General features: G+C 40.8%; 1 protein-coding gene across 26 annotated transcripts in view; it reads right to left on the bottom strand.

Annotated features, from left to right (window-relative positions):
* NCOR1 (nuclear receptor corepressor 1) overlaps window positions 1-24752 on the bottom strand; it is a 162475-nt gene that overhangs the window by 34683 nt on the left and 103040 nt on the right. For 12 of the 26 annotated variants that reach the window (XM_045487468.1, XM_045487478.1, XM_045487473.1 and 9 more), the window contains 6 exons: window positions 17823-18375; window positions 15312-15441; window positions 12048-12243; window positions 4833-5003; window positions 3937-4097; window positions 56-176 (listed from right to left, as the gene is read on the bottom strand). In XM_045487468.1, coding sequence (XP_045343424.1) covers window positions 56-176; window positions 3937-4097; window positions 4833-5003; window positions 12048-12243; window positions 15312-15441; window positions 17823-18375 — 1332 coding nt within the window. The remainder of the gene's footprint in view (window positions 1-55; window positions 177-3936; window positions 4098-4832; window positions 5004-12047; window positions 12244-15311; window positions 15442-17822; window positions 18376-24752) is intronic. The other 14 variants (XM_045487476.1, XM_045487483.1, XM_045487490.1 and 11 more) reach the window with 3 other exon arrangements.

Raw genomic sequence — 24752 nt, 5'->3', positions numbered from 1 at the left:
ATTACCAAGTGTGATGCTACAAATGCAGGAACATTATGAGTATTTACTCACTGACCTGATTTGGCAGATTCCTGTTGCCGTGGCAATCCAAGAGAGATAGAACCCACTGAGGGCTTAGCTGTTTCTTGAGTGTAGGAAGTCTGATTATGAGAAGTCAAATAAGTGCCAGGTGTTCCCTAAAAATAATTTTAAAAGACTAAAATAACATTGTCTTTTCACAAGGTCAACAATAAATTTAATGCTTGTGTTTCTGTTTATAAAAATTTACACCCCCACTGCCCCAAGTTAAGAACAGGTATTTGCAAAGCAAGAGAATCCTTATCATGGATTGCTTACATTAAAAATATTTTTAAAAGGAGCAAGACAGGTCTTCTGAAATCACCATAAATTTCATGTAAATAATTTATTGTTGACAAATTACATAAATAAAGCACTTAACACTACACTCAAAACGTAAGCTACTATTATGCCTCTTAAAAATGCTACAGGACACTGACATCAGTGAAAACCAAGAGTAAGGACTTCAGAAAACTCTCCTCCACAAAGGCAACCAGTAAAAATTATAAAACAACAACAACAACTTTTAATCTGAAAATTAACCAAAGGGTTGTGGAAATCTGGGCGCATGTGTTCAAGAAAACCAGCAGAATCTAAGTAAGAACAGTGGGTTTCGTGGCATCTGAACTTGTTCTATTTCATCTCATATACTCCCGGCCAAGCTCGGTGGCGGCAGTGAAAATCAACAACCCTCAATCATGGTGAAAACCATCAGCCTGGCAGCCACTGCAGGGGAAAGAACAGGGCTGGGCTCCCTAAAAGCCTCATTCCCAGATAACTGTCATTATTCCTTCTGGTTCTCTGGAAGACCCATTTGCAAGGCTGTCTTTATTTGACCTGACTACGGTGGGGAATGAGGTGCACGCTTGTCAAAAACTATCAGAGTCTGGGGCACCTGGGTGGCGCAGTCGGTTAAGCGTCCGACTTCAGCCAGGTCACGATCTCGCGGTCCGTGAGTTCGAGCCCCGCGTCAGGCTCTGGGCTGATGGCTCAGAGCCTGGAGCCTGTTTCCGATTCTGTGTCTCCCTCTCTCTCTGCCCCTCCCCTGTTCATGCTCTGTCTCTCTCTGTCCCAAAAATAAACAAACGTTGAAAAAAAAAATTAAAAAAAAAAAAAAAAAACTATCAGAGTCAAATGACTGAAATTCTTCACTGCCTGGGGCAGTAGATAACCAAGAAGGCAAATGAGAGGCTAACCAAACACCTTTAAAGGAAAAGCCAAGGAATGAGATGTTTAAAGGGGATCTGAAAAACTCCAACGTATTCCTAACAATCTAGGAGGCCATGTGCATGTGCAAGGTTGTGCAGATGCCTAGGAAAGACCTGAGAAGGCCTTGAATTCTCAACTCTGGCTGACCTCAAAGCTCTGTGGAAGCAGGAAGAGAAGACTAAGGCAGGGTTGTCAGGTACCAGGCTGAATGTCGAAGGCGTGCCCCAACACACACACAGAGCTACTCAGTCAAGACTGGGACACTTACTGATTCTAGGTACTGAAGTCTGTCCAGCAATTAGCTGGCCACCAGGTGAACCAAACAGTGACTTCAATGGCCACACAGGTCACAAGAATACAGACTTTACAGAGTTAGTTCAGAAAAGTCACAAAGCAAATACCAACACACATAGCAACAACAGCAAACCCTAGGGAGAGAGGAAAATCCATTTTCCACAGTTGCCACATTCTGTTATGTAAAATATCCAGTTTTTAACCAAAATTTACAAGAAACAAGAAAGTATGACCCACACATGAAAACATAAAATACGTTACAAATAATTAACTGAAAATAAATCTAACAAAACCTCTACAGTGAAAACTATGAAATACTGTTGAGAGAAATTAAAGACCTAAAATATGGAAAGATAAACATGTTCATGGATTAGAAGATTCAATATTCTCAAGATCTTCATATGTATCCCAAAATAATCTATAGATTTAAGGCAACCCCTGCCATAATCCCAGCAGAATTTTTTGTCAAAGCTCACCTATATAATTTATATGGAAATGCCGAAGTCACAGAGAAGAGGCAGAGCAATCTTGAAAAATAAAAGCCCTTACAAGGACTCATAGCACATGATTTCAGGACTTATAAAGAAAGCTACAACAATCACAACAAAATTTCAAATTTCTGCTCATCAAAACATATCAGTAAGACACAAAAGCCACAAAAAGAAAAAACTTTATAACAGAGACCTTTCATCCACAACATATAAAGAACTTCTACAACCTACTAACCAAAAATCCCAATAAAAACAGATAGTAAGACAGTCACTTCACAATCAGATGCATAAATGACCAATAAATATACGAGCAAGTGCTCAACATCTTTGTTTTCAGGGAAATGCAAACTAGAGCCACCATCAAATGTTACATACCCACTAATAAAACCAAGATAAAAAAGACTGCCAACAGCAAAGCAACGTGAAGGCTTATGCGTTGGGGGTAGTGGTGTAAAACTGGAGACCCACTCTGGAAAATTATAAAGTAAAGTATAACATATATTCAGCAATTCCACTCTCAGGGGAGTATACAAGAGAAATGAAAACATTCTATCTATAAAGAGCCCAGTATAATGTTTGTATCAGCTTTATTCACTGTAGCCAAAAACAAGAAATAGCTCATACTTCCATTAACAAGAAAATGGATAAACAAACCAGTATGTTCATACAATGTAGTATTATTTGGCAATAAAAAAAAAAAAAAAAAAAAAACTGATGACACAAAACCCTGGATGAATCCCTAAAGCCGTTATGCTATGTTAAAGAAGACACAGAAGAGTACACACTGTATGAGTCCATTTACATGAAGTTCTAGAAAAGGCAAAACTAATCTGTGCCAGTAGAAAGCAAAACTAGGATTGCTTCAGGCCGAAAGGGCGTGAGAAAACTTTCTGGAGTGATGAAATGGTTCTATAACCTGACAGGGGTGTGGTCACTGCTGGTCCTGAACATGAGTCAACACTTTACAACAATTAAGAGAAGACCACATTTGGAGCACCTGTGTGGCTCAGTCGGCTGAGGGTCCAACTTTAGCTCAGGTCCTGATCTCACGGTTTGTGAGTTTGAGCCCCGCCTCAGGCTCTGTGTTGACAGCGTGGAGCACGGAGCCTGCTTCATATTGTGTCTCCTTCTCTGTCCCTCTGCCCTTCCCCTGCTCACGCTATGTCTCCCTCTGTCTGTCTCTCTCTCTCAAAAATAAACAAACATTAAAAAAATTAAAAAAAAAAAAAAAAAAAGATAACACCGTATTAAAAAAAAAAAGTAACACCAGGAAAAAAGAAAGATACAGTGGCCAAAGTCAGAATGAACTGGTATTTAGAGCCTTTGTAATAGTTGGTCAACACATATCTGAGTACTTGAAAAGACTCCTCGGAAGAGACTCCTCTTTCTTTTTTTTTTATTTTTTTTATTTTTTTTTTTCAACGTTTATTTATTTTTTTGGGACAGAGAGAGACAGAGCATGAACGGGGGAGGGGCAGAGAGAGAGGGAGACACAGAATCGGAAACAGGCTCCAGGCTCTGAGCCATCAGCCCAGAGCCTGATGCGGGGCTCGAACTCACGGACCGCGAGATCGTGACCTGGCTGAAGTCGGACGCTTAACCGACTGCGCCACCCAGGCGCCCCGAGACTCCTCTTTCATCTACGCTACACTCAACTTCAGGGCACAGAAGTGCCTCGCAGAAGTTAAACCAGACAGTGTGCCAAGGCCACTCACTCTGCGCACCCAACGCACACAAGCTTCCGGAGCGTGGCACGGAGTACGATGACCGCCATATTTTCTGGTCATGGACTCTTCGTATATAGGTTTTCATTTAAGACTCTGACAAATGAGTGACAGAAAGCAATCCTCAACAGAAATCTCCTGAGGAGAGAAGACGTTTTTACCTGCGAGATGGAGCCTCCCAGGATGAAAGAGGGTTTTTCGGAAGCCACTGTCGTTTTAGATGATGGAATAAGTGGAGGAGGTGGCCTCGTGGGTCGGGTTGTCGGAAGCCGAACCGCTTCAGGGAGATTGGTTATCACTTGATGTGGAGCAGGCTGCAGGACTTTTAAAAGGAAGAAAAAAGATGATTTAAAACAGTCCATTTCGTAGTTTGCAACACCCCACCTATCTCAGTCATTCCTGAATTTTTAAATCACAAATTGGATTTGGAGTGCAAGATGAGGCTGAAGATGAGCATTTCTATTTTAAATTTCTCTTTCACTTGAATTAAAGCCGTATACACATTCAGGTCACACATGGTATTTGGGAGGCTGAAATATCCAACTCCCTGTCAAACCAGAGCTTGCAAGCTGATGTTCATTTCAACCTACTTCTGCTTAGCATCGGCAAATGGCAATCTTTAATAATCCTCTCTCTCTCTCTCCATCACTCTTTGGACCTGCTTCTTACGAGCAGCTGATGCGGCAACTAGGGAGAACATACAGACGCAACTGACAACCAGCTGTATGTCCCCTTTTGCATCCTGCAGAATTTGAGCAACATTCACGGATTCTGGCTCTCACAGACTCGGGAATCTCTTACGGTGGGGGAGGGGATCTCAAGATTTTTCAAAAGTACAGGACCTCGTAACAGAAAAGCCAGTCAATGTCACAGTGGACACGTGTGGACACAAACTTCCCAGCGGCCCCGGTAAATCTCAACTGAATACAAGTGATGATGGGATGTAGAGAAACCAGAAGGTACTCTTGAAACGGGAAGGGCATGTCCTGGAAACCACCCATGTGTAGCACCGGCAGGTAGATGGCCAGCAGCCACTGCACAGAGGAACGATATTTACCTGGCGGGACACTATAGCGGGCTGCACTCATAGGCTGTGGAGCGGCTTTACTGACTTCTCTCGGAGAGAGCCTACACGGTGATGCTGACCTTGCTGCGGTACTGTGCATCTGTGCTTCCTGTTCTAGGGCACGTGTGACCTCAGCATAGGGCATATAGGCGACTGATTTTCCTATGAAAGTTAAAGTTATCAAAATAAGGGAAGAACCCCAAACGAAAATAGTAAGTGTGAAAGGACCAAGCCCACACCATCCAGGGGCAGATCCGACTATATACTAATAAATTAAAATCTAAAATTCCTGGGGGGAATCCACCCATACAGAGGTTACATCTGTGTATGCACCATCACTAGGACCCTAATAAAATCCTCAAAAATTCAGTTATGATTTTTCCCTTTAAAAGACAAAGTACTTCCTTTTCTCCTCAATAGGAAAACTAGCGTTTTCACATGCAATAAGGATCCCAACAGGCAAACCTCAGATTATCCGGCCATTCTGTGAATTCAAGTCTTGCTTGACTTAGATCTCTGAGAATTTCAACTCTTTTATTTAGCCTGTTGAAACCCACCACTTAACAGTCAGAAAAATAAACATGATTAAGAAATGGAAGAAGCCTTTCAAAGGGTACAGATCAAACTAATCCAAAAAACCTACACCGGTTTATAAAACTATGAATTGTACTATAATAATGCTAATAAAAATCATATGATTTACCTCTACATTAAGCATTACAAAAAACTTTAAACATTTAAATGGGTACATCAGATATGCAGTCACATTAATATTTAAAAATACACATAATAATATATAACTTTTTTCTTTTTTAAAATGATATGGACATTGTAATTCTGGAAAATCAGAAAAGCACAAGGAAGAAAGTACAAATCATCTGTAACCCAAAACATTTAGATTTGGGGTATTTTAATGTCTGCCAGAACAAATTCCTATTATTCTTTTGCTTACCTAGTCTTACCCATTTAGTCTTGCAGGGAAACCTAAATTTAAAATCATTCTAAGTAGTTCCTCTCCAAACAAAATGTCACTGGAATTTTCATTAGACTGGCATTAAATTTATGAATACAGGAGACCGGACATTCCATAATAACGTTTCCTAAATGAGGAATCTAGACTTTCTCATATGTCTTTTCTATACATTCCTTGTTAAAATTTTTAAGGTATTTTATATTTTGTTGCTAGGAAACCATCTTTTTCATCTTTTACATATATAACTTTTTATTGCAGATACATAGGAAAGAAAGATGTGGATTCCTGCATATCATTTTTTTTTTTCCTCAAAAACTTAATGAACTTTCCTTTTAGCTCTAATAACTTTCCAGTTGATTCTTTTAGGCTTTCTAGGTAGATAATCTTATCCTGTGAATAATAATTTGTCTTCTCCCTTCAAACGGCTACGCTTATTTTTTATTCTTTTTTTCTTTACTAAACTACAGTAAGCAGTGAAAGTTCCTATCTATAAAGAGAAGTTCTCTAGCATTTCACTATTAAAAGGAAGGTTTATAACTGGTTTCAAATAAAGATTCATTAGCACAAGGCATAAAGAGTTCTCCGGCTTACTAAGATTTGTGTAAAAACTAGAAACAATTATAGTCATCAGCTAATATTAAGCATGTCCTTCAATGGGGAGCCTGGGTGACTCAGTGAGTTAAGTGTCTGACTCTTGATTTCAGCTCAGGTCCTGATCTCGCAGTTCAATCAGTTCGGGCCCCGCGTTGAGCTCTGCACTGACAGTGCGGAGCCTGCTTGGGATTCTCTCTCTCCCTCTCTCCACCCCTCCCTTGCTCTCTCTCTCTCTCTCAAAATAAATAAACTTTTAAAAACAGTATGTACTTCAGAGAAAGACAAATGTCATATGATTTCACGCATAGGTGGAATTTAAGAAACAAAACAGATGAACATACGGCAAGGTGGGGGGAGGGGCAAGAAGAAATGGAAACAAACCACAAGAGACTCTTAATGACAGAGAACAAAACCAAGGGTTGATGGAGGGAGATGGGTGGAAGATGGGCTAGATGAGTGACAGGTACTAAGGAGGGCACTTGTGATGAGCACTGGGTGTTGTATGTGATCAATCACTGATTTCTACTCCTGAAGCCAATACTGCACTGTGTGTTAATACTTAATTTTTTTTTAAAGTATGTACTGTTTACATACTTTTTATATACTATTTATATACATACAGTGCAGAGCACCGTGATTACATGAATTATCTCACTTAGCCCTCAAGACCAATGAGATTATTAACACCAGTTCACAGATGAGGAAACTGAAGCTCAAAAAGAATCATACCGTATTGCCCAACCAAGGTCACTCTACCAGGGATCTCTCAAAAGCCTGACTCTGAGCTCTAAACCACATGGCAAAAATGCCTCCCTGAATCACTGGGTGTTGAATTTCAGATGCCTCTGGGCATACCCATTAAGAGGATGGTACTCTTCCCTTCTTAGCCATATTAATGTAACGAATTAGATTAAGTGCTCTAATGTTGTGCAGATTTATAAAACAGACCCACTTCCAAAGAAAATCATGTCTTCCTTTCTAGAGAATTTAACAGCATAGTGTATTATAAATTCCGTGTGATTGTTTTGTCACTTCCAATAAGTTGACAACTATGTGGAAACTATTTTGTCATGTACTGTTAAAGGAAAACTGGAAATTTAGATGGTTCTAAATACAGCTTTTAAATCATCATGTACTCAGGGCTGAAAAGATAAAGAAACCAACAACAAAAGAAACAGACTAGATTCAGTTGCACAGATGCATTAACTCCTAATTGGATTGAACTGATCCTATTAAACCTGCAATGCAAGTTTAATTTTAACTCTCTCGACCTGTGTGTCTGAGCTCCTTCACTACAGGGAAAAGGCTTCAAACTAAAGCAGGGGTCAGCTTGTGTAAATGTTCCTGGAAAGTGAAAACAATTGCCTCTAAGGTTTTCCCCAAGCTTTCCTACAGGTGAAAAGGCTTACACCACCTACAATAATTTTTTGTGCCACTGACATTAAGGTGAATGCAGTCAAACAGTTGGACAACCGGTGCTGCCTGTCACTTTCTAAGTGAGACTGTGAAAAGTCAAAACCATGGTCCTAATCCAAGTGGACTGTACCAGTCTGGTGATTGTTTATATGTTAAATCCACATTCTTGCTGTATTTACCATTCTATGAACTATTCTATGATGTTGCATTGAAAACATTTATATCAAACATGCTGCATATAAGCAATTTAACTGCAAGTATACAATTATATAAGGGGGATGTATAAATGTAAGGGAAATTATCCTTTACACTGAACTATGTATGGATACCTCTCAACTTAGGAGAGTCTTCAGGCACTTGGTTAACAAATCACTGGACAAACATACTAGGTAGATGAGCTAAAACAAAACTTAACCTTGGGAAAAAATGTAATCAACCGCCCCAGAGTCTAGGGTCACCTTGAACCAAACTGATGTCATATTGATAAACACCTTGGTATCATATTAATCAAAAATATAATTACCATGTGGTTCTAAGACCACTGAACTATAGGGGTGCCTGGGTGGCTCAGTCGGTTAAGTGTCCTACTTCGGCTCAGGTCATGATCTCACGGTTCAGGGGTTCAAGCCCCACATCGGGCTCTGTGGTGATAGCTCAGAGCCTGGAGCCCACTTCAGATTCTGTGTCTCCCTCTCTCTCTGCCCCTCCCCCACTCATGCTCTCATGCTCTCTCTTTCCTTCAAAAATAAATAAATTTGGGGGGAAAAAAAGGACCACTGCATTGCAATTAAAAATTAGGATACCCTTCGCGTCAGGCTCTGGGCTGATGGCTCAGAGCCTGGAGCCTGTTTCCGATTCTGTGTCTCCCTCTCTCTCTGCCCCTCCCCCGTTCATGCTCTGTCTCTCTCTGTCCCAAAAATAAATAAACGTTGAAAAAAAAAATTTTTTTAAAAAAAGGGGCGCCTGGGTGGCGCAGTCGGTTAAGCGTCCAACTTCAGCCAGGTCACGATCTCGTGGTCCGTGAGTTCGAGCCCCGCGTCAGGCTCTGGGCTGATGGCTCAGAGCCTGGAGCCTGTTTCCGATTCTGTGTCTCCCTCTCTCTCTGGCCCTCCCCCGTTCATGCTCTGTCTCTCTCTGTCCCAAAAATAAATAAACGTTGAAAAAAAAAATTTTTTTTTTAATTAGGATACCCCTCTTATCTAAACCACATGGATTAATGTGACTGACCAGAGAGAAATGCAGTTCATTGTTTAGAGTCTTAGAAGTTGGGCTCTAGCCTGATTCAGTCTCTCCAGCTTCCAAATACAGCCCAATTTATAAAGTAGAACAAGACAAGATATTGAGGTCCTAAAGTAACTATATGATATACATATTAGAATAATGCAGATATTACTAACAATAATACTCAGCTTTAGTACGAATTTGGCAAATATCATTTGAATGTCATTTTTTCTAGGTTCTTTTAAATTCTTCCTCCCAACATTTATTCTAAATCATTTATGTAAGGAATACATTGACAGACTTTTAAATTACTCTATAATTTTTATCATTCACATCATGACAGATTTTCTCGTAATTGGGCTGCTCAAAAGATAAGCACTTCTGCTAAGTCCATTTATACTCTAGTTCATTTAACTCATTCCTTCAACATGTAATTACTGAGTTAGCAACTGAGGATTCTCTACACCCAATATACTAAAAGCCCCCAAATCATTAACATTTTTACCTTCATTCAAGAAATATTCATTTAGCACCTATTATACACCCAGCCTTGCTAGGTGTTATTTTTACTAGCATAAGACTTATACTTAAAACATTAATAATCTTGGGGCGCCTGGGTGGCGCAGTCGGTTAAGCGTCCGACTTCAGCCAGGTCACGATCTCGCGGTCCGTGAGTTCGAGCCCCGCGTCAGGCTCTGGGCTGATGGCTCAGAGCCTGGAGCCTGTTTCCGATTCTGTGTCTCCCTCTCTCTCTGCCCCTCCCCTGTTAATGCTCTGTCTCTCTCTGTCCCAAAAATAAACGTTGGGAAAAAAAAAAAAAAAAAAACATTAATAATCTTATATTTAGAACTCTAACATTAGAGGCTCAGTGTACCAAATAACTAATAACTTATCATTGGTGTGACTGGGGGAGGGGGTCAAGATCATTTAAGTACCATAGTTCCCATTTTATATTAAATAGCCCTTGAAATCCAGGGCATTCTACAGCTAATTGCTCTTACTTATCTAAAAAAGGTACTACAAAGAGTCTTTTGAATCATTACGGAAAAATCTAAACCACAGTAATGAAGACCTTAATAGACTTATATCCTAAGCATATTATAGCACGTAGTTAGTAAGTTAACTATCAACCAGAACACATGTGCCATTTCCTAACCATGCCAGAATTTATTACAACGTAGAAATCACTCCCCTCTACCCTTTTTAGAGAAAGTAAGTGTATCTATCATGCACAACTAAAAAGAGCATGCCAGGGGCATCTAGCTAGCTCAGTCGGTGAGGTGTGCAACTCTTGATCTTGGGGTTGTGAGTTCGAGCCCTATGTTGGGTACAGAGAGTACTTAAAATTCGGGCGCCTGGGTGGCACAGTCGGTTAAGCGTCCGACTTCAGCCAGGTCACGATCTCGCGGTCCGTGAGTTCGAGCCCCGCATCAGGCTCTGGGCTGATGGCTCAGAGCCTGGAGCCTGTTTCCGATTCTGTGTCTCCCTCTCTCTCTGCCCCTCCCCCGTTCATGCTCTGTCTCTCTCTGTCCCAAAAATAAATAAACGTTGAAAAAAAGAGAGTACTTAAAATTAAAACAATCTTATTAAGAAAAAAAAAAAAAAAAAAGAGGGGAGCCTGAGTGGCTCAGTCAGTTAAGTGTCTGACTCCAGCTCAGGTCATGATCTCGCGGTTCATGAGGTCAAGCCCTGCATCAGGCTCTGTGCTGACAGCTCGAAGCCTGGAGCCTGCTTCGGATTCTGTGTCTCCCTCTCTCTCTGTCCCTCCCCCACTCACACTCTGTGTCTGTCTCTCTTTCAAAAATAAACATAAAAATGAGGGTTGATGGGGGGTGGGAGGGAGGGGAGGGTGGGTAATGGGTATTGAAGAGGGCATCTTTTGGGATGAGCACTGGGTGTTGTATGGAAACCAATTTGACAATAAATTTCATATATTAAAAAAAATAATAATAAACAAAAAATAAACATAAAAAAATTTAAAAAAGAAAAAGCATGCACAACTCAAACCTGTCACTTGAAATAACAACAGTAACAACAATGATAACAACACCTTCTATTATCATTTATAGAAGGTACCTATATCCCATGGTATCTATTATACCATGTGTATACTAGTGCACTGATTATTATTATAAATTGTATATTATTACATACAATACTATATAAAGAATAATGCTGAGCCACATGTTACAAAATAATACTGACTGTTGATTCTTTCTTATGGGTTGTAATCACAGCAAGGGAGAAAGAAGGAAGGAAGGGAAGGAAGGGAAGGAAGGGAAGGAAGGAAGGAAGGAAGGAAGGAAGGAAGGAAAGAAAGAAAGAAAGAAAGAAAGAAAGAAAGAAAGAAAGAAAGAAAGAAAGAAAGAAAGAAAGAAAGAAAGAAAGAAAGAAAGAAAGAAAGAAAGAGAAAAAACAGATTAGATTAGATAGATAAGTGGGTAGGTAGGTAGGTATAATAGACAGATAGAGAGACAGACTGACAGATCGATCCATAACTTGCACTTTACAAATGAGATAACTAAAAGAAGAGTTAAGGGACTTGTCCCTGGCGAAACAACTGGTAAATGCTGGGGTGAGAGACGAGTCAGGGTCTGACTGGCACTATACATTTCACAAAGTTGTCATCAGAGAATTAGAGCATTATCCTGCTGTTACATGTGACTTGCTTGGAGGACACGATAACAATTCCCACTTACTCTGAAAAGTCAGATAAGTAGGCAGAAAGAATGGTTTTTATAGTCTTCCAGCATAGAGATAAATATCAGAAAATTCATACTAACGAAAACCACCAAAAATGTTACTGCCATCCTTTAGAGTAGCCAATAATACAAACATTCCTCAACTGTCTAACTGAGGTCAATTTGAAGGGATTCTATGTGTTGGGGCAAGAGAAATAAATCAATCGGCATGCTGATAAACTACAAAACACAAGGGACCCACTTCGGAGTATAGTTTTGTTTCCCTTCAGGAAAGTTCTTTGTGATGACAGCGCTGCCTACCTTCCCACTCTCTGTTTGGACTCTTGGAGGTGCCACACGGACTTGTGGAACTTCTACATTCCAAATCTATCTGTTCTTGCCTCTGTCGCTGTTCTTCCAGGAGCGCAGACTCATGCATGGCTTTAATGTGACGCTGGTACAGGGCATAGCCGCTCACTGGGGTTCCAATTGGTATATTACATGGGGTACAGGAAACCTACAGGAAGAAAAAAAAAATCTAAATATGCCAATGACCAACGTAACAACAACCCTCTGCTGCAAATAATGCTTATTTCTGTAACATACCAGTTGATAGGATTTTGCCGTTTTTTTTTTTTTAATGTTTACTTATATTTGAGAGAGAGAAAGAGACTGAGTGCAGGTGGTGGAGGAACAGAGAGACAGGGAGACACAGGATGTGAAGCAGGCTCCAGGCTCCGAGCTGTCAGTACAGAGCCTGACATGGGGCTTGAACCCACAAACTCTGAGATCATGACCTGAGCCAAAGTCAGGCGTTTGACTGAGCCACCTAGGTGCCCCGGATTTTGCCATTTTTTAATCAAAATAATCTTCAAATGTAATGCTTAAAATGCTGAACATTTCACTTTCAGAACTGAACATAATATAAAATCACTAAAGGGGACGCCTGGGTGGCTCAGTTGGTTAAGTGTCCACCTTTGGCTCAGGTAATGATCTTATGGTTTGTGGGTTCCAGCCTGCGTTGGGCTCCTGGCTGACAGCTCGGATCCTACGTCTCCCTCTCTCTCTCTATCCTTTCCCCCTTGCACTCTGTCTCTCTCTTGCTCTCGAAAACAAACATTTGGAGAAAAAAAAAAAAATCACAAAACTTATGATAAGAGAAATCAAAATATTTATCTGCTTTTCACTTATGATGGCCAAATCCCGGATGGCTCAACGCCCCTCCTCTCTAGGCTCCCGCAGCAGCTAATCACACCCACTTCTGTGGGTTGAAACGTCATCTATATGTTAACAACTCATCAATTTCTATTTCTAAGATGTTTGCTCCAAGTCCCATACAGAATGGCTGCATAATAACTCCACCTGGATATCTCAAAGCACCTCAAAACCTGCATTCAAATGGAAATATCTCATTTCCTAAATTCAATGCTTCCCCTTCAGTGACCTCCGTCTTAGAAAATGGAACCTTAGCGGCTTAAGCCAGGTTCCTGGCGGACATCCTTGACTAATCAACCTCACTCACCTCCCACACCCAATTCATTGACCTATCAGGGCGGCTGTTAAATGTTACTTCTTCAGACAGGCCATCCCTTACCATCCAATACACTTCAGTAACTTCCTCCCCATATTCCTTCTTACTGTGGCCCCGCTTCTTTCTTTCAGAGTACACTGACAGGACTTACAATAGCACAATCTGCAATAATGCATGTTTTCCTTGTTTATTTTCTGTCTCTCTCACTTCATGAAGGAAAGAACCCAACCTGTTCAGTTCGATACTAAATAAACAGCCCCTAACACAGTCCATTACCCCATAATACAAAAACTTCCGGGGGAAAAGAGAGAGCTTTTTTTAGAAACTATTACCTAAATAAAGACTTCCATAGTTTTTTCTGCTATTATAAATAGAATTCTTCACTGACCCCAAAACACACACAAAATTTACTTGCCTTTGTGCTTTGGTTTATATGTAAACATGGCTCTTCCTCCTTTTGCTATAAAGCCTAATGAATTGTTTTGGTCCAACCACAATGTTATTTCTTTTTTTTTTTTTTTTTTTTTTTTTTTTTATGTTTATTCTTCAAGTACATTAATGGTTCCACAAATGTCCTGGTTAGTGAAGCTGGCTATTTGGCAAGATGTATTCTAATTTTTTTTTTTTTTTTTTTTTTTCTTAAGAGAGAGAGAAAGAGCGTGTAAGCAGGAGAGAGGAGCAGAGGGAGAGAGAGAATCCCAAGCAGGCTCCATGCATAGCGCGGAGCCTGATGCAGGGCTAGGTCCTACGACCCTGGGATCATGACTTGAGCCAAAAAAAAAAGAGGCAGACGCTCAACCCACTGGGCCACCAAGTGCCCCCCAAAGTATTATTTCCTATGTGGAGTCTTCTTTAAGAGTCTCATTAAGAAGGAAGCTCTCCTTCTGAAATATCCATACTATATTTTCTAACTTAATAGAGCATCACATTGTTATAATTCATCTTAATTTTTATTGTAATATTTTCCTATGTCTTATTATCAAGACCAATCTCTAAATTTTTTGAAGTCAGAGATTATGATATATAAATATTCCATACAGCATTAACAATGTTGTCTTGAACTGGACACTCAATAAATGTCCATTTGAGTAAATCAATGAATGAGTAAATGTTTAACAACTTGTGTGTGAGTCATAAGCACACACTTAACTTTTTTTAATTATCATATGAGACAGGAAACAAATTTACATCCCCTGAGATGAAGCAAGAGCGAAAACATTACTAAGTAAAAGAGCAATACCCAAGTTCAGAATTCAGTGTCAAAATGGAGTCAAGCTTGCAGAGATTATTCGAGTAAAGTGTAAATAAAACTAGATTTGGAATTGTATACTGCAGTTAGCCATAATCTTTATAATTCATTCTTAATATTCAAAACCTAATTATATATTTATTCTACCACTGTTTTATAGCAAAATAAATAAAACAAAAGCAAAGCTTGCTAACATTTATGGCTAGAGGATTATATTTCTTTGGTGTTTTGTTTTTTTCTTCCTGAAATAGAAATGACCATTTCAATCAACTATCACAATGAATCCATTTGAAAAAGGAATAGAGCGACAGATGACTGGATAAACAAAATGTGATACATACATACAAAGGGAGATTATCAGTCTTAAAAAGGAAAGAGATTATGACATGCTATAACCTGGATTAACCTTAAGGACTTTATGCTGAGTGAAATAAGCCAGTCATAAAAAGACAAACACTGTATGATTCCACTTACATGAAGTATCTAAGCAGCCAAATTCAGAGACAGAAAAGTACAATGGTGGCAGTCAGGTGCTGGCGGGGAGGGGCAAAAGAGAGTGACCACTTAATAAGACGAGAGTCTCACTTCTGCAAGATGAAAAGTTCTGGAGATCTATTTCACAACAACAAATATATTTAACACTACTGAACTGTACGCTTAAAAACAGTTAAGATGGTAAATTTTATGTTGTGTGCTTTTTACCACAATTTTTTAAAAGGTCAAGTACTGATTAAGAAAGAGAAGAAGGGTCTCTAAAGGTCTTTATTTCTCAACTTTACTTCTCTTCCTCACTTAGAAAACTTACCATCGGTGGGATAACAGCAGCTCTATGTTGAAGCTGTGGCAGGTCCAGTGGATTTGGTTTTATTGGGGATGAGACCAGTATAGATCCAGGAGGGTTTAACAATGAAGGCTTTGAGTCCATGGGAAACATTCTACAATTGGCAATAAAAAAAGATAAATTAATATATTCTTCTTTAAGACATGTTTTTAATCTTATTTTTGAGAGAGAGAGAGAGAGAGAGAGAGAGAGCGAGCGGGGGAGGGGAACAGAGAGAGGGAGACACAGAATCCAAAGCAGGCTCCAGGCTCTGAGCGGTCATCTCTGAGCTGTCAGCACAGAGCCCGACATGGGGCTCGAACTCACGGACCGTGAGATCATGACCTGCGCTGAAGTTGGATGCCCAACCGAGCCATCCAGGTGCCCCTATTCTTGTTTAAGACTTTATTTTTTTTTTTTTCAACGTTTTTTAAATTTATTTTTGGGACAGAGAGAGTCAGAGCATGAACGGGGGAGGGGCAGAGAGAGAGGGAGACACAGAATCGGAAACAGGCTCCAGGCTCTGAGCCATCAGCCCAGAGCCCGACGCGGGGCTCGAACTCACGGACCGCGAGATCGTGACCTGGCTGAAGTCGGACGCTCAACCAACTGCGCCACCCAGGCACCCCTTAAGACTTTAAATGTACAATCATAATTCCTTCTAAGTAGTTAATGTGTAGGTGGGCACACATACACAACGCATTAACCTTAGAAGAGATTTGAAGAGTAAGGAAAAGAGGGACTCTGTAATGCTAATTGTCCAAGAAACCTAATACTGATTTATAGGTTGAAAATAATCTGAATTTAATCATCTGCATCTAACCACGCAGTCTGAACAAATTCCATTATAAAATGGAATTTTGTAAGTCCTCATCTACCACTAACAGAGATTACAAAACTAGTCATCTGTATCTTGCCAGGATCAAAGGGCATTCTTTTTTAAAACAACTGCCCATGAACATTTTAAAAACTGAGAATTCCACCCAAGATTCCAGACTCCTGGTTTCTCATGAGAAATGGAAAAGAAATGGCAGCACAGAAGCAGCACTCCTGCACGGCAACAACATGCAGCTCCTTTTCCAAACAGCAAGCGCTTCTCTGTTCCCCACAGTCCCTTTCTCCCCACATTCCACCTGCTTCGCTCAGGTTCGTTACCTACACTGGAGTTCAGGACACCCAATACATGCACGGGGAAAATCATACACGAGTGCCATACCCCACACCTTGCAGGCTTGATCATACTTCCCAGTATTATTGGGGAAAGAGGAACATTTTCAAAAGTACAAGTTGATAAGAAAATCAGAATGTATAAAAGAAAACAATTAACATCATACATAAAGAATAAAGATGGTATTACAGATGTAGAAAATGTAGGATGTGTTATTTGACAGTTGGGAAGGGAGGCAGACTTTGGAGTGTTACTCAAAGACCACCACCATACATTTACGAGGAATTTCTGAATTTCAAGACTACTATCATGTTCATCTCGTCGGGTATTCCTCCAAGGTTACTACCTTCCTGTAGTTTCTAAAACCAACAGTGAAAAACACAGAGAATCCTCATCTTAGATGAACAGAATTTGGCACTTGGGTGAGTGGCTTATTTGCCTTCCTTTTTAAAAAACAGGAGGGGAGAAAAAGAAAAAAAGTGTTGAACTGGGTTTCTGATTAAATGATGTTTTTAGTCGAATTCATTTCTAGAATCTGCACCAATGAAACATTCTACTGTGATTCTAGGGGATTCTATTGCTTTCAAGGAAAAGGAAATCCCAAGGAATGTACACGTATTAAATAAAGCAGTATCTATTCCTATAAAAATTTATCTTTTTACTGTAACTTATAAAAACCATACACATAAAATAGTTTTGTATTATTAACTTAGTGACTAAAAACAGTTCTATATTCATGTATGTTATACATATTTTCAATTACAAATATGAATAACCTAGAATTTTAACTGATACAAACAGTGACTGTGATAATTACCTAGAGCTTATATTTAAATCATGCCTTCTAAAATGTTTTCAGAACACTTAACATGTTTCTCCTCCCAACATATTCTACCCTCTAATGCACAGGGACAGCAGGCCTTGTTTTGAGGCTGTGCGGTCTTAGAGCAAACAAGCCAATGCCTCTCGCCTTCACCACCACATCCTTCGCCACCTCATCCTACTGCTTCCAACACCAGGAACGGCAGTCTCATCTGTGGTTTCGTTCACAAGTTTTGTTAGATGAGATCCCCTCCTCTGCTACATATGGGATGCATGTAACCAATGCAGGAAAAAAATATTATCTTTTTCATTTGAAAATTATGAGCACCTAATTGTTCTTGGTTATTTAAGCAGATGAAGAGCATCAAAACCCAGTAATAATGGCACGGACACCACCTTTAACTTGCCGAGGTTTACGCAGGAGTAATCTCCGCGGCCGGCACCGTTCTGTGACTCAGCATCCGACAGAGCAAAGAATACAACAGTATTAGAGGAACGAGTCTCACCTCTGCCTCTCGGGCTCTCCATCTACATCTTCATCAGCACTGCAGGTAGCACTGGAATCATTGTCCGACTGGGGCTCGGGCCTCTGGGCCCCTATTTGCTGGGCCCCCACCAAGTCTTCATCGCCAGGCTCTGTCTTCTCGCCGGCTCTCTCCAGGTCTCTCTCTTTGGTATCACCTTCGACTTTAGACGGATTGTTTTCGGGCACCCTCATGTCAACATCTACAGAGTCTGTTCTGGTAGTCGCGGGGAGGTCAAGAACAGAAGTCACTTCAGCACTGGGCTCCTGCCGGTCAACGTCCATCGGCTCTGCTGCCTCTACGGTGATGCTGTCATTCGCCTGGGTCTCCGCGCTTTCATTTTCGACGGGTTTCGTACTTGGCACTGCCGAGGAGGGAGACGCACCGGGCGCAGGTTCGGAGGTGGACCCGAGCTCGGCCACAGGTTCCGTGTTCCCTCGAGAAGACGCATTTTCAGTGCTATCTTCGCCGGGCTTGACAGCTTCAACTGGTGAAGGAGAAGGAGCACTTTCTGTATCAGAACTATTTTCAGCACCTTAAAGATAATGATACAGCATAAAAATCTGATAATGGACATGTTTCAGGGGTGGCAGAAGCCATGCTTCAAAGTAGGTTTAGAAGGAATGACACTCGTCGCATGACCTCACCGAAGTACGCCAGCCACTGGGAAGCTAAAGGGTCTACAGAGCATGAAAGGGAGAGATCAAACTGTTTTCACCTTCTGAAACTGAAAGCGTAAAAGCCTTTAGTATCGAAAAATCATTTACACGAAATTTGAAAAATGAAGGAAGATGGAAAAACAAAACTAAAAAACCTGTACGCAGAAATGGTACATTTCAGTTTATTTCTACCAGCCCATTTCTGTGCTTTTCTTTATACCCAGGAGGGCTGACAGTCCATTCTAGAACAGCACCATCCAATAGGAACATCATGTGAGTTACACCTGCCATTTTAATTTTTCCGGTTGTCGCGTTAAAAAAGTAAAGAGATAAATTAACTTTAAATCATGTATTTTATTTAACCCAATATGCCTAAAATATTATCTTTTTAACATGTAATCAACATAGAAAACTAGCAATAAGATTTTTACCTTTCTTGGTACTAAGTCTTCAAAATCTGATTATATTTTTCATTTTTAGCATATCTCAATTTGGACTAGCCACATTTCAAGAGCTCAATAGCCGCAGGTATTTAGTGGCTACCACACTGGACAACAAAGCTCTAGAGTAACATGACACAGACTTTTTAATTTAACGTTGTAACCCTGGTCTTTCCCAACATCGTTTGTTTCATTTTATAAATGCAGTTTTAATCTGTGACATCTTTACCTAGACATTTCAAAGGAATCACAAATTCAGTATTTCCTGCACCAGACTTGGACTCAACACACCCAAATCCCGTTCTTTTCTACTGTTTACTATCGATTAAACCAGAAACCTACGAGCAATCTTTTAATCCTTCCTCTCATTGATCCCCATATTCTGTGTAGACAAGCATCACAGATTTTCTCTCTAAAAAGATCCCTTGTGGAGCGCCTGGGTGGCTCAGTCGGTTGAGCGTACGACTCTTGATTTCAGTTCAGGTTATGATCCCAGGGTCACGGGATTGAGTCCCACATCTGGTCCCACACTGAGCATAGAGCCTGCTTGGGATATATATATCCCTCCCCCCAAAAAATAAAAAAATAAAAAAATTCAAAGATCCCTTGAATCCATCCACTTCTATTCAACCTCACAACTGCCGCTCCAGTCCAGAAACAACTCCTCCCATCTTCCACCTCAGACCATTCTCTACCACAATGCCAGAGTGAGCTGCTTAAAAACCAAACCTTACCAAAACTCACTCACGCACTTGCCTTTGCCATCGTCCTTCCCTCCGTGAGGGCAGGGACCCTCCATTTTGCTTATCGTTTAAGTCCTAGGACAAGCACTGTGCCTAGCACGCGAGACTCAAATATCTGTTGAAGGATAAAGTGACTGAATGATTGTGAACATGTCTTAAATTTACTTCCCTTTTCCTCTATTACTGGACCCTCGGGCTACTTCCAATTTGCCACTATTAGGAACAGCGTACAGACATGTTTACTACAGCATTCAGTGTTTGATTATTTTCTTGAAGTAGACAACATAAAAATTTAAATCTCCCCCCAAATTAATATATTTACCTCCAATGAGAACCCCGATGGTTGGTAAGGAAGATTTTTTTTTTTAATTAAAAGAAGTTTTATTTTAATGTTTATTCATTTTTGAGAGACAGAGACAGAGCACAAGTGAGGGAAGGGCAGAGTGAGAGGAAGACACAGAAACTGAAGCAGGCTCCAGGCTCTGAGCTGTCAGCTCCAAAGCTTGACGCAGGGCTCGAACCCATGAACCATGAGATCATGACCTGAGCCCAAGTCAGACACTTAATCAACTGAGCCATCCAGGTGCCTCAAGAAAGATTTCTTAAACTAGATAAACTAATTTAGAGTGTATATGAAGAACAAGTCCCTGAGAAAATCTCAGAAAAGTATGAAAAACATTAGAGTGAGAGGCCTGCCTCTCCAGATAGTCAAACTTACCACAAAGCCAACGTATCACATGTTTGCAATTGCCAGAGTGATAGACAAAATAAATCAGCAATGCAGAAGGCAATGCCTAGGAATAGATCCTAAAGTAGATGGGAAATTAATATATACCAAAGGTGACATTTCAAATCATTGGGTAAAGGATGATTATTTAATAAACTAGCTCCCTCAGAACTGGCTCCTTGTCTGGAAGAAAAACATGGACCCTACCTTACACTACACACAAAAATAATTCCAAAGGGAATAGAGTTTTCAAAATTCGAGCAGATAATGTAGGACAGGATATGTATAACCTCAGGAGGTACATAGAAATGTCTGAAAGCAAAATAGGCAACTCTGAAGCTACAGATACATCATTCACACAGAAAACAATAAAGACTTAATTGACCATATGGGAAAAGATACTTTCAATGCATAACATAGTATTTTAAAACCCTACAAATTCATCCTCTCACTCATTCAATTAGGTACAAAACACCCAACGTGCAGGGTACACTGGGGACACAGAAGTGAAAAGACCAAACTGCACTCTAGAGGACCTGACAGTCGGGTGTCAAACGGACAACAAACAATTAAGTACATGATGCATCCGGAGGTCATAAGCACAGTGAGCAACAAAACTGGGGAACCAGTGAAGAAGAGGGTATTAAAGAGGTAAGGTGACATTTCAGCAGAGGCCTGAAGGAAATGGCAGAACGAACCAGGGACATCTTGGGGAAACGGTAGAAGGATCGGCTCATGCAAAACCCCCGAAGTGGGGGGTTGCTTTGCTCAAACAGCAAAGAGAACAACGTGGTTAGAACAGAGTGAGCAATCACCTCACATCTGTCAGGATGGTTATGATCAGAAAGGCAAGAAATAACAAGTGGAGAAAGGGAGCCCTTGTACACTGGTGGTGGGAACGTAAATTAGGGCAGTAGCTATGACAAAGAGTATAGAGGCTCCTCAAAAAATTAAAAGTAGAACTACCATTTGATCCAGCAATTCCTCTTCTGGGAATTCATCTGAAAAAAAAAAAACACTAACTCAAAAAGATACGTGCACCCTCGCATTGATTGCAGCATTATTTACAAGGGCCAAGACACTGAAACAACCTAAGTGTCCATCAATGGATGAATGGATAAAGAAAATGTGGGGTATAGATACAGACACAGACACATACACAAAATAGAGTATTATTCAGCCATTAAAAACGGGGGTGGGGGGGGTGTGCCTGGGTGGCTCAGTCTGTTAAGCATGACTTTGGCTCAGGTCATGATCACTCAGTTTGTGAGTTCAAACCCCGCATCTGGCTCTGTGCTGACAGCTCAGAGCCCGGAGCCTGCTTCAGGTTCTGTGTCTCCCTCTCTCTCTGCTCCTCCCCCACACTCATTTTCTCTCTCTCTCTCTCTCTCTCTCTCTCTCTTTCAAAAATAAATAAATTAAAGGGGCGCCTGGGTGGCGCAGTCGGTTAAGCGTCCGACTTCAGCCAGGTCACGATCTCGCGGTCCATGAGTTCGAGCCCCGCGTCGGGCTCTGGGCTGATGGCTCAGAGCCTGGAGCCTGTTTCCGATTCTGTGTCTACCTCTCTCTCTGCCCCTCCCCCGTTCATGCTCTGTCTCTCTCTGTCCCAAAAATAAATAAACGTTGAAAAAAAAAATTTTTTTTAAAAGAAAATAAATTAATTAATTAAAAAAAAAAAAAAAGGAATTCTTGCCATTTGCAACAGGGACGGCCCCTGAGGGCATAATGCTAAGTGAGATAAGTCAGACAGAGGACAAATACTGAATAATTTCACTTGTAAGAAGAATCTTAAAAACAAACAAACAAACAAACAAAACCATGAACACACAGAACAATTTGTGGTTACCAGAGGCAGAAGAAGGTAGAAATGAGTGAAGGCAGCCAAAAGGTTCCAACTTTCAATTAGAAGATTAAGTAAGTCCTGGAAATGTAATGCACAGCATGGCGACTATAGCTAGTAATACTATATCGTACACTTGAAAGTTGCTAAGAAAGTAGATCTTAAAAATTCTCATCACAAGAAAAAGATTGTAACTATGTGAGGCGATGGATGTTAACACGACTTACTATGATCGTTTCTCAATCAATACAAATACTGAATGATTAGTTTGGACATCTGAAACTAGCATTATGGGTCAAAGATATCTCAATTAACAACAACAAAGAACATAGTGAGTAAGCAGAAAAGTGGTTTGCAAAAGGGTCGCAGAGGTGTATGGGCCAGTTCGCGCAGGGCCTCACAACAAGTCCCAGGCTTCTGAACGAAATGTGAAAGCATCACAGCATTTGGAACAGAGGCACAACACAGTCTGATTGACACTTTAGAAGGTTCACTCTGGTTGTGGTTGGTGTAAAGGCACAGAAACATAATGGGACAAAGAGCAGCAAGGGGACCAATCAGGGGGCTGCTGCAGTGAACGTGGGCAGTGGCTCAGAACCAAAGTAGCAGCAATGAGGGTAGGGAGATGGGATGAGATTCTCACTAGTGCCTCTAAAGAAAAGCTGGTAATATCCACTGATGGACCACATGTAGGGTAGGAGAGTGTCATTTGTTGCCCCAGGGAAAGACTGGAGGGAAAGGAGGCGTCCAGTGGTGGGGAATCGAAAGTTTGTTCTGGATGTTAAGCTGGCTCTTGGGCATCCAAATGGAAACCTTAAGTAGGCAGTCAGATGCATGAGCCTGGAGTTCGCATGGGAGCTCAAGTGACAGATATAAAAACAGAATCAAAACAAAACACAGACAAAAGCTCAGGACAGAACCTCCCACTTAGTAAGGTCCAAACAGATGGCAGCAATCACTGTTAATGAAAGATGCTACCAAAATGTTGAAAGGCTAACAAAAAACCTCACTTCATTTCATTCCCATTCGACGGAAAACCTCAAACCCGAGGGCAAGTTACCAAGTCATTTGTCTCCACAATATTAGAAGCCATGTTCATGACCGTGCAGCAGACATCACCTGTCATAAGCACTTCTTTGATTACTTTCTTCCTCCAAGCCACAGAAGAGTAGGAAGGAGTGTTTCCAAGGCAAGATGCTTCACCAAGCACCAGCCAAATGAGTGTTTTTATTTTCCCTTAAAGAATGACTTGGAACAAAAGAACACGAATAAACCCAAATTTTGGTCAAGTTTCCGTTATTGTTGCTCCAACTCCTCTGTCAGAGACGCACACAGTCGAATGAACAACCCATCTTCCTCTCTGCTCGCGCGCTGCCGACAATCTCCCACAGACACGAGCAGCGCCACATGATAAACAGTGATAATAAGCATGAGATCACAGGCCATGTAAACTGCATTGTACTGTCTTTTCCTCGACACCTTGAAATTCAGTCAACAGGAAATGGGGATCGCACAATTCTAGGGGCGAGTTCATTTCCTATTCGCGAGAAACTAGTCTAGGAGTCACAACATAACCCCCTGTATGGATGGGAATGTGTGCCCACCACCCCCCACACCTGATCAGACAGAAACATTATTTTTATGCTTAACCTTAACCTTATGCTTAACCTTTTATGCTTAAACTTAACCTTAATTACTTTAATGACCTTATTTATAACCTTATAACCTTAATAACCTTATGTGACAATCTGAAAAAAACTTCACACCAAGACAAAGTAACAGGAAGAAAACAGAAGGAAACAAGTCACTTTTTGGTGCTCAGCTTCTGAAAATCTGTGAGCCCCTGTACGGATAGGCTTCTGTGTTCTGAGATAAACATATTTACGATAATTAGGTTTGGGATTTGTTATGGACTGGATTATGTCCCCCCACAAACTTTATATGTTGAAGCCCTAACCCCCAAGGAAACTGTATTTGGAGACAGTGCTTTTAAGGAGACAATTAAGCTTAAATGAGGCCATGAGGGTGGGACCCGAATCCACTAGGACCAGTGGTGTCCTTACGAGAAGAGAGATACCAAGAGCACATGTGCACAACAGGAAGGTCATGTGAGGACAAAGCAAGAAGCCTTTCTTCTGCAAGCCAGGAAGACAGGTTCACTAGAAACAAATCCTGTTTGCATCCTGATCTTGGACTTCAACCTCCAGAACCGTGAAAAAATAAATCTCTGTTGTTTAAGCCACCCAGTCTGTGATAGTCTGTTATGACAGCCCAAGCGGGTTAATATAGGCTCCATGTACATTTATAACCCAGAGAATACTACCTACCAGCAACAAACCTATGAAAATGAACAACCTTGCATGATCTCTTAAGAACCATAAGCACACCATCCTGACTTTCATAGTCTACGCACCCTTCTGCCACCCCAGAGTGAGCTTGCCCCAGGATTCTCATTTTCCAGAAAACCTCACAGAAAAAAAGCTATTTATTGCTCAAAGCCCAA

The sequence above is a fragment of the Leopardus geoffroyi genome, chromosome E1, assembly GCF_018350155.1.
Source record: "Leopardus geoffroyi isolate Oge1 chromosome E1, O.geoffroyi_Oge1_pat1.0, whole genome shotgun sequence".
NCBI lineage: Eukaryota > Metazoa > Chordata > Mammalia > Carnivora > Felidae > Leopardus > Leopardus geoffroyi.
The sequence above is the reverse complement of the archived record's forward strand: the minus strand, read 5'-3'. Positions and strand labels throughout refer to the sequence as shown.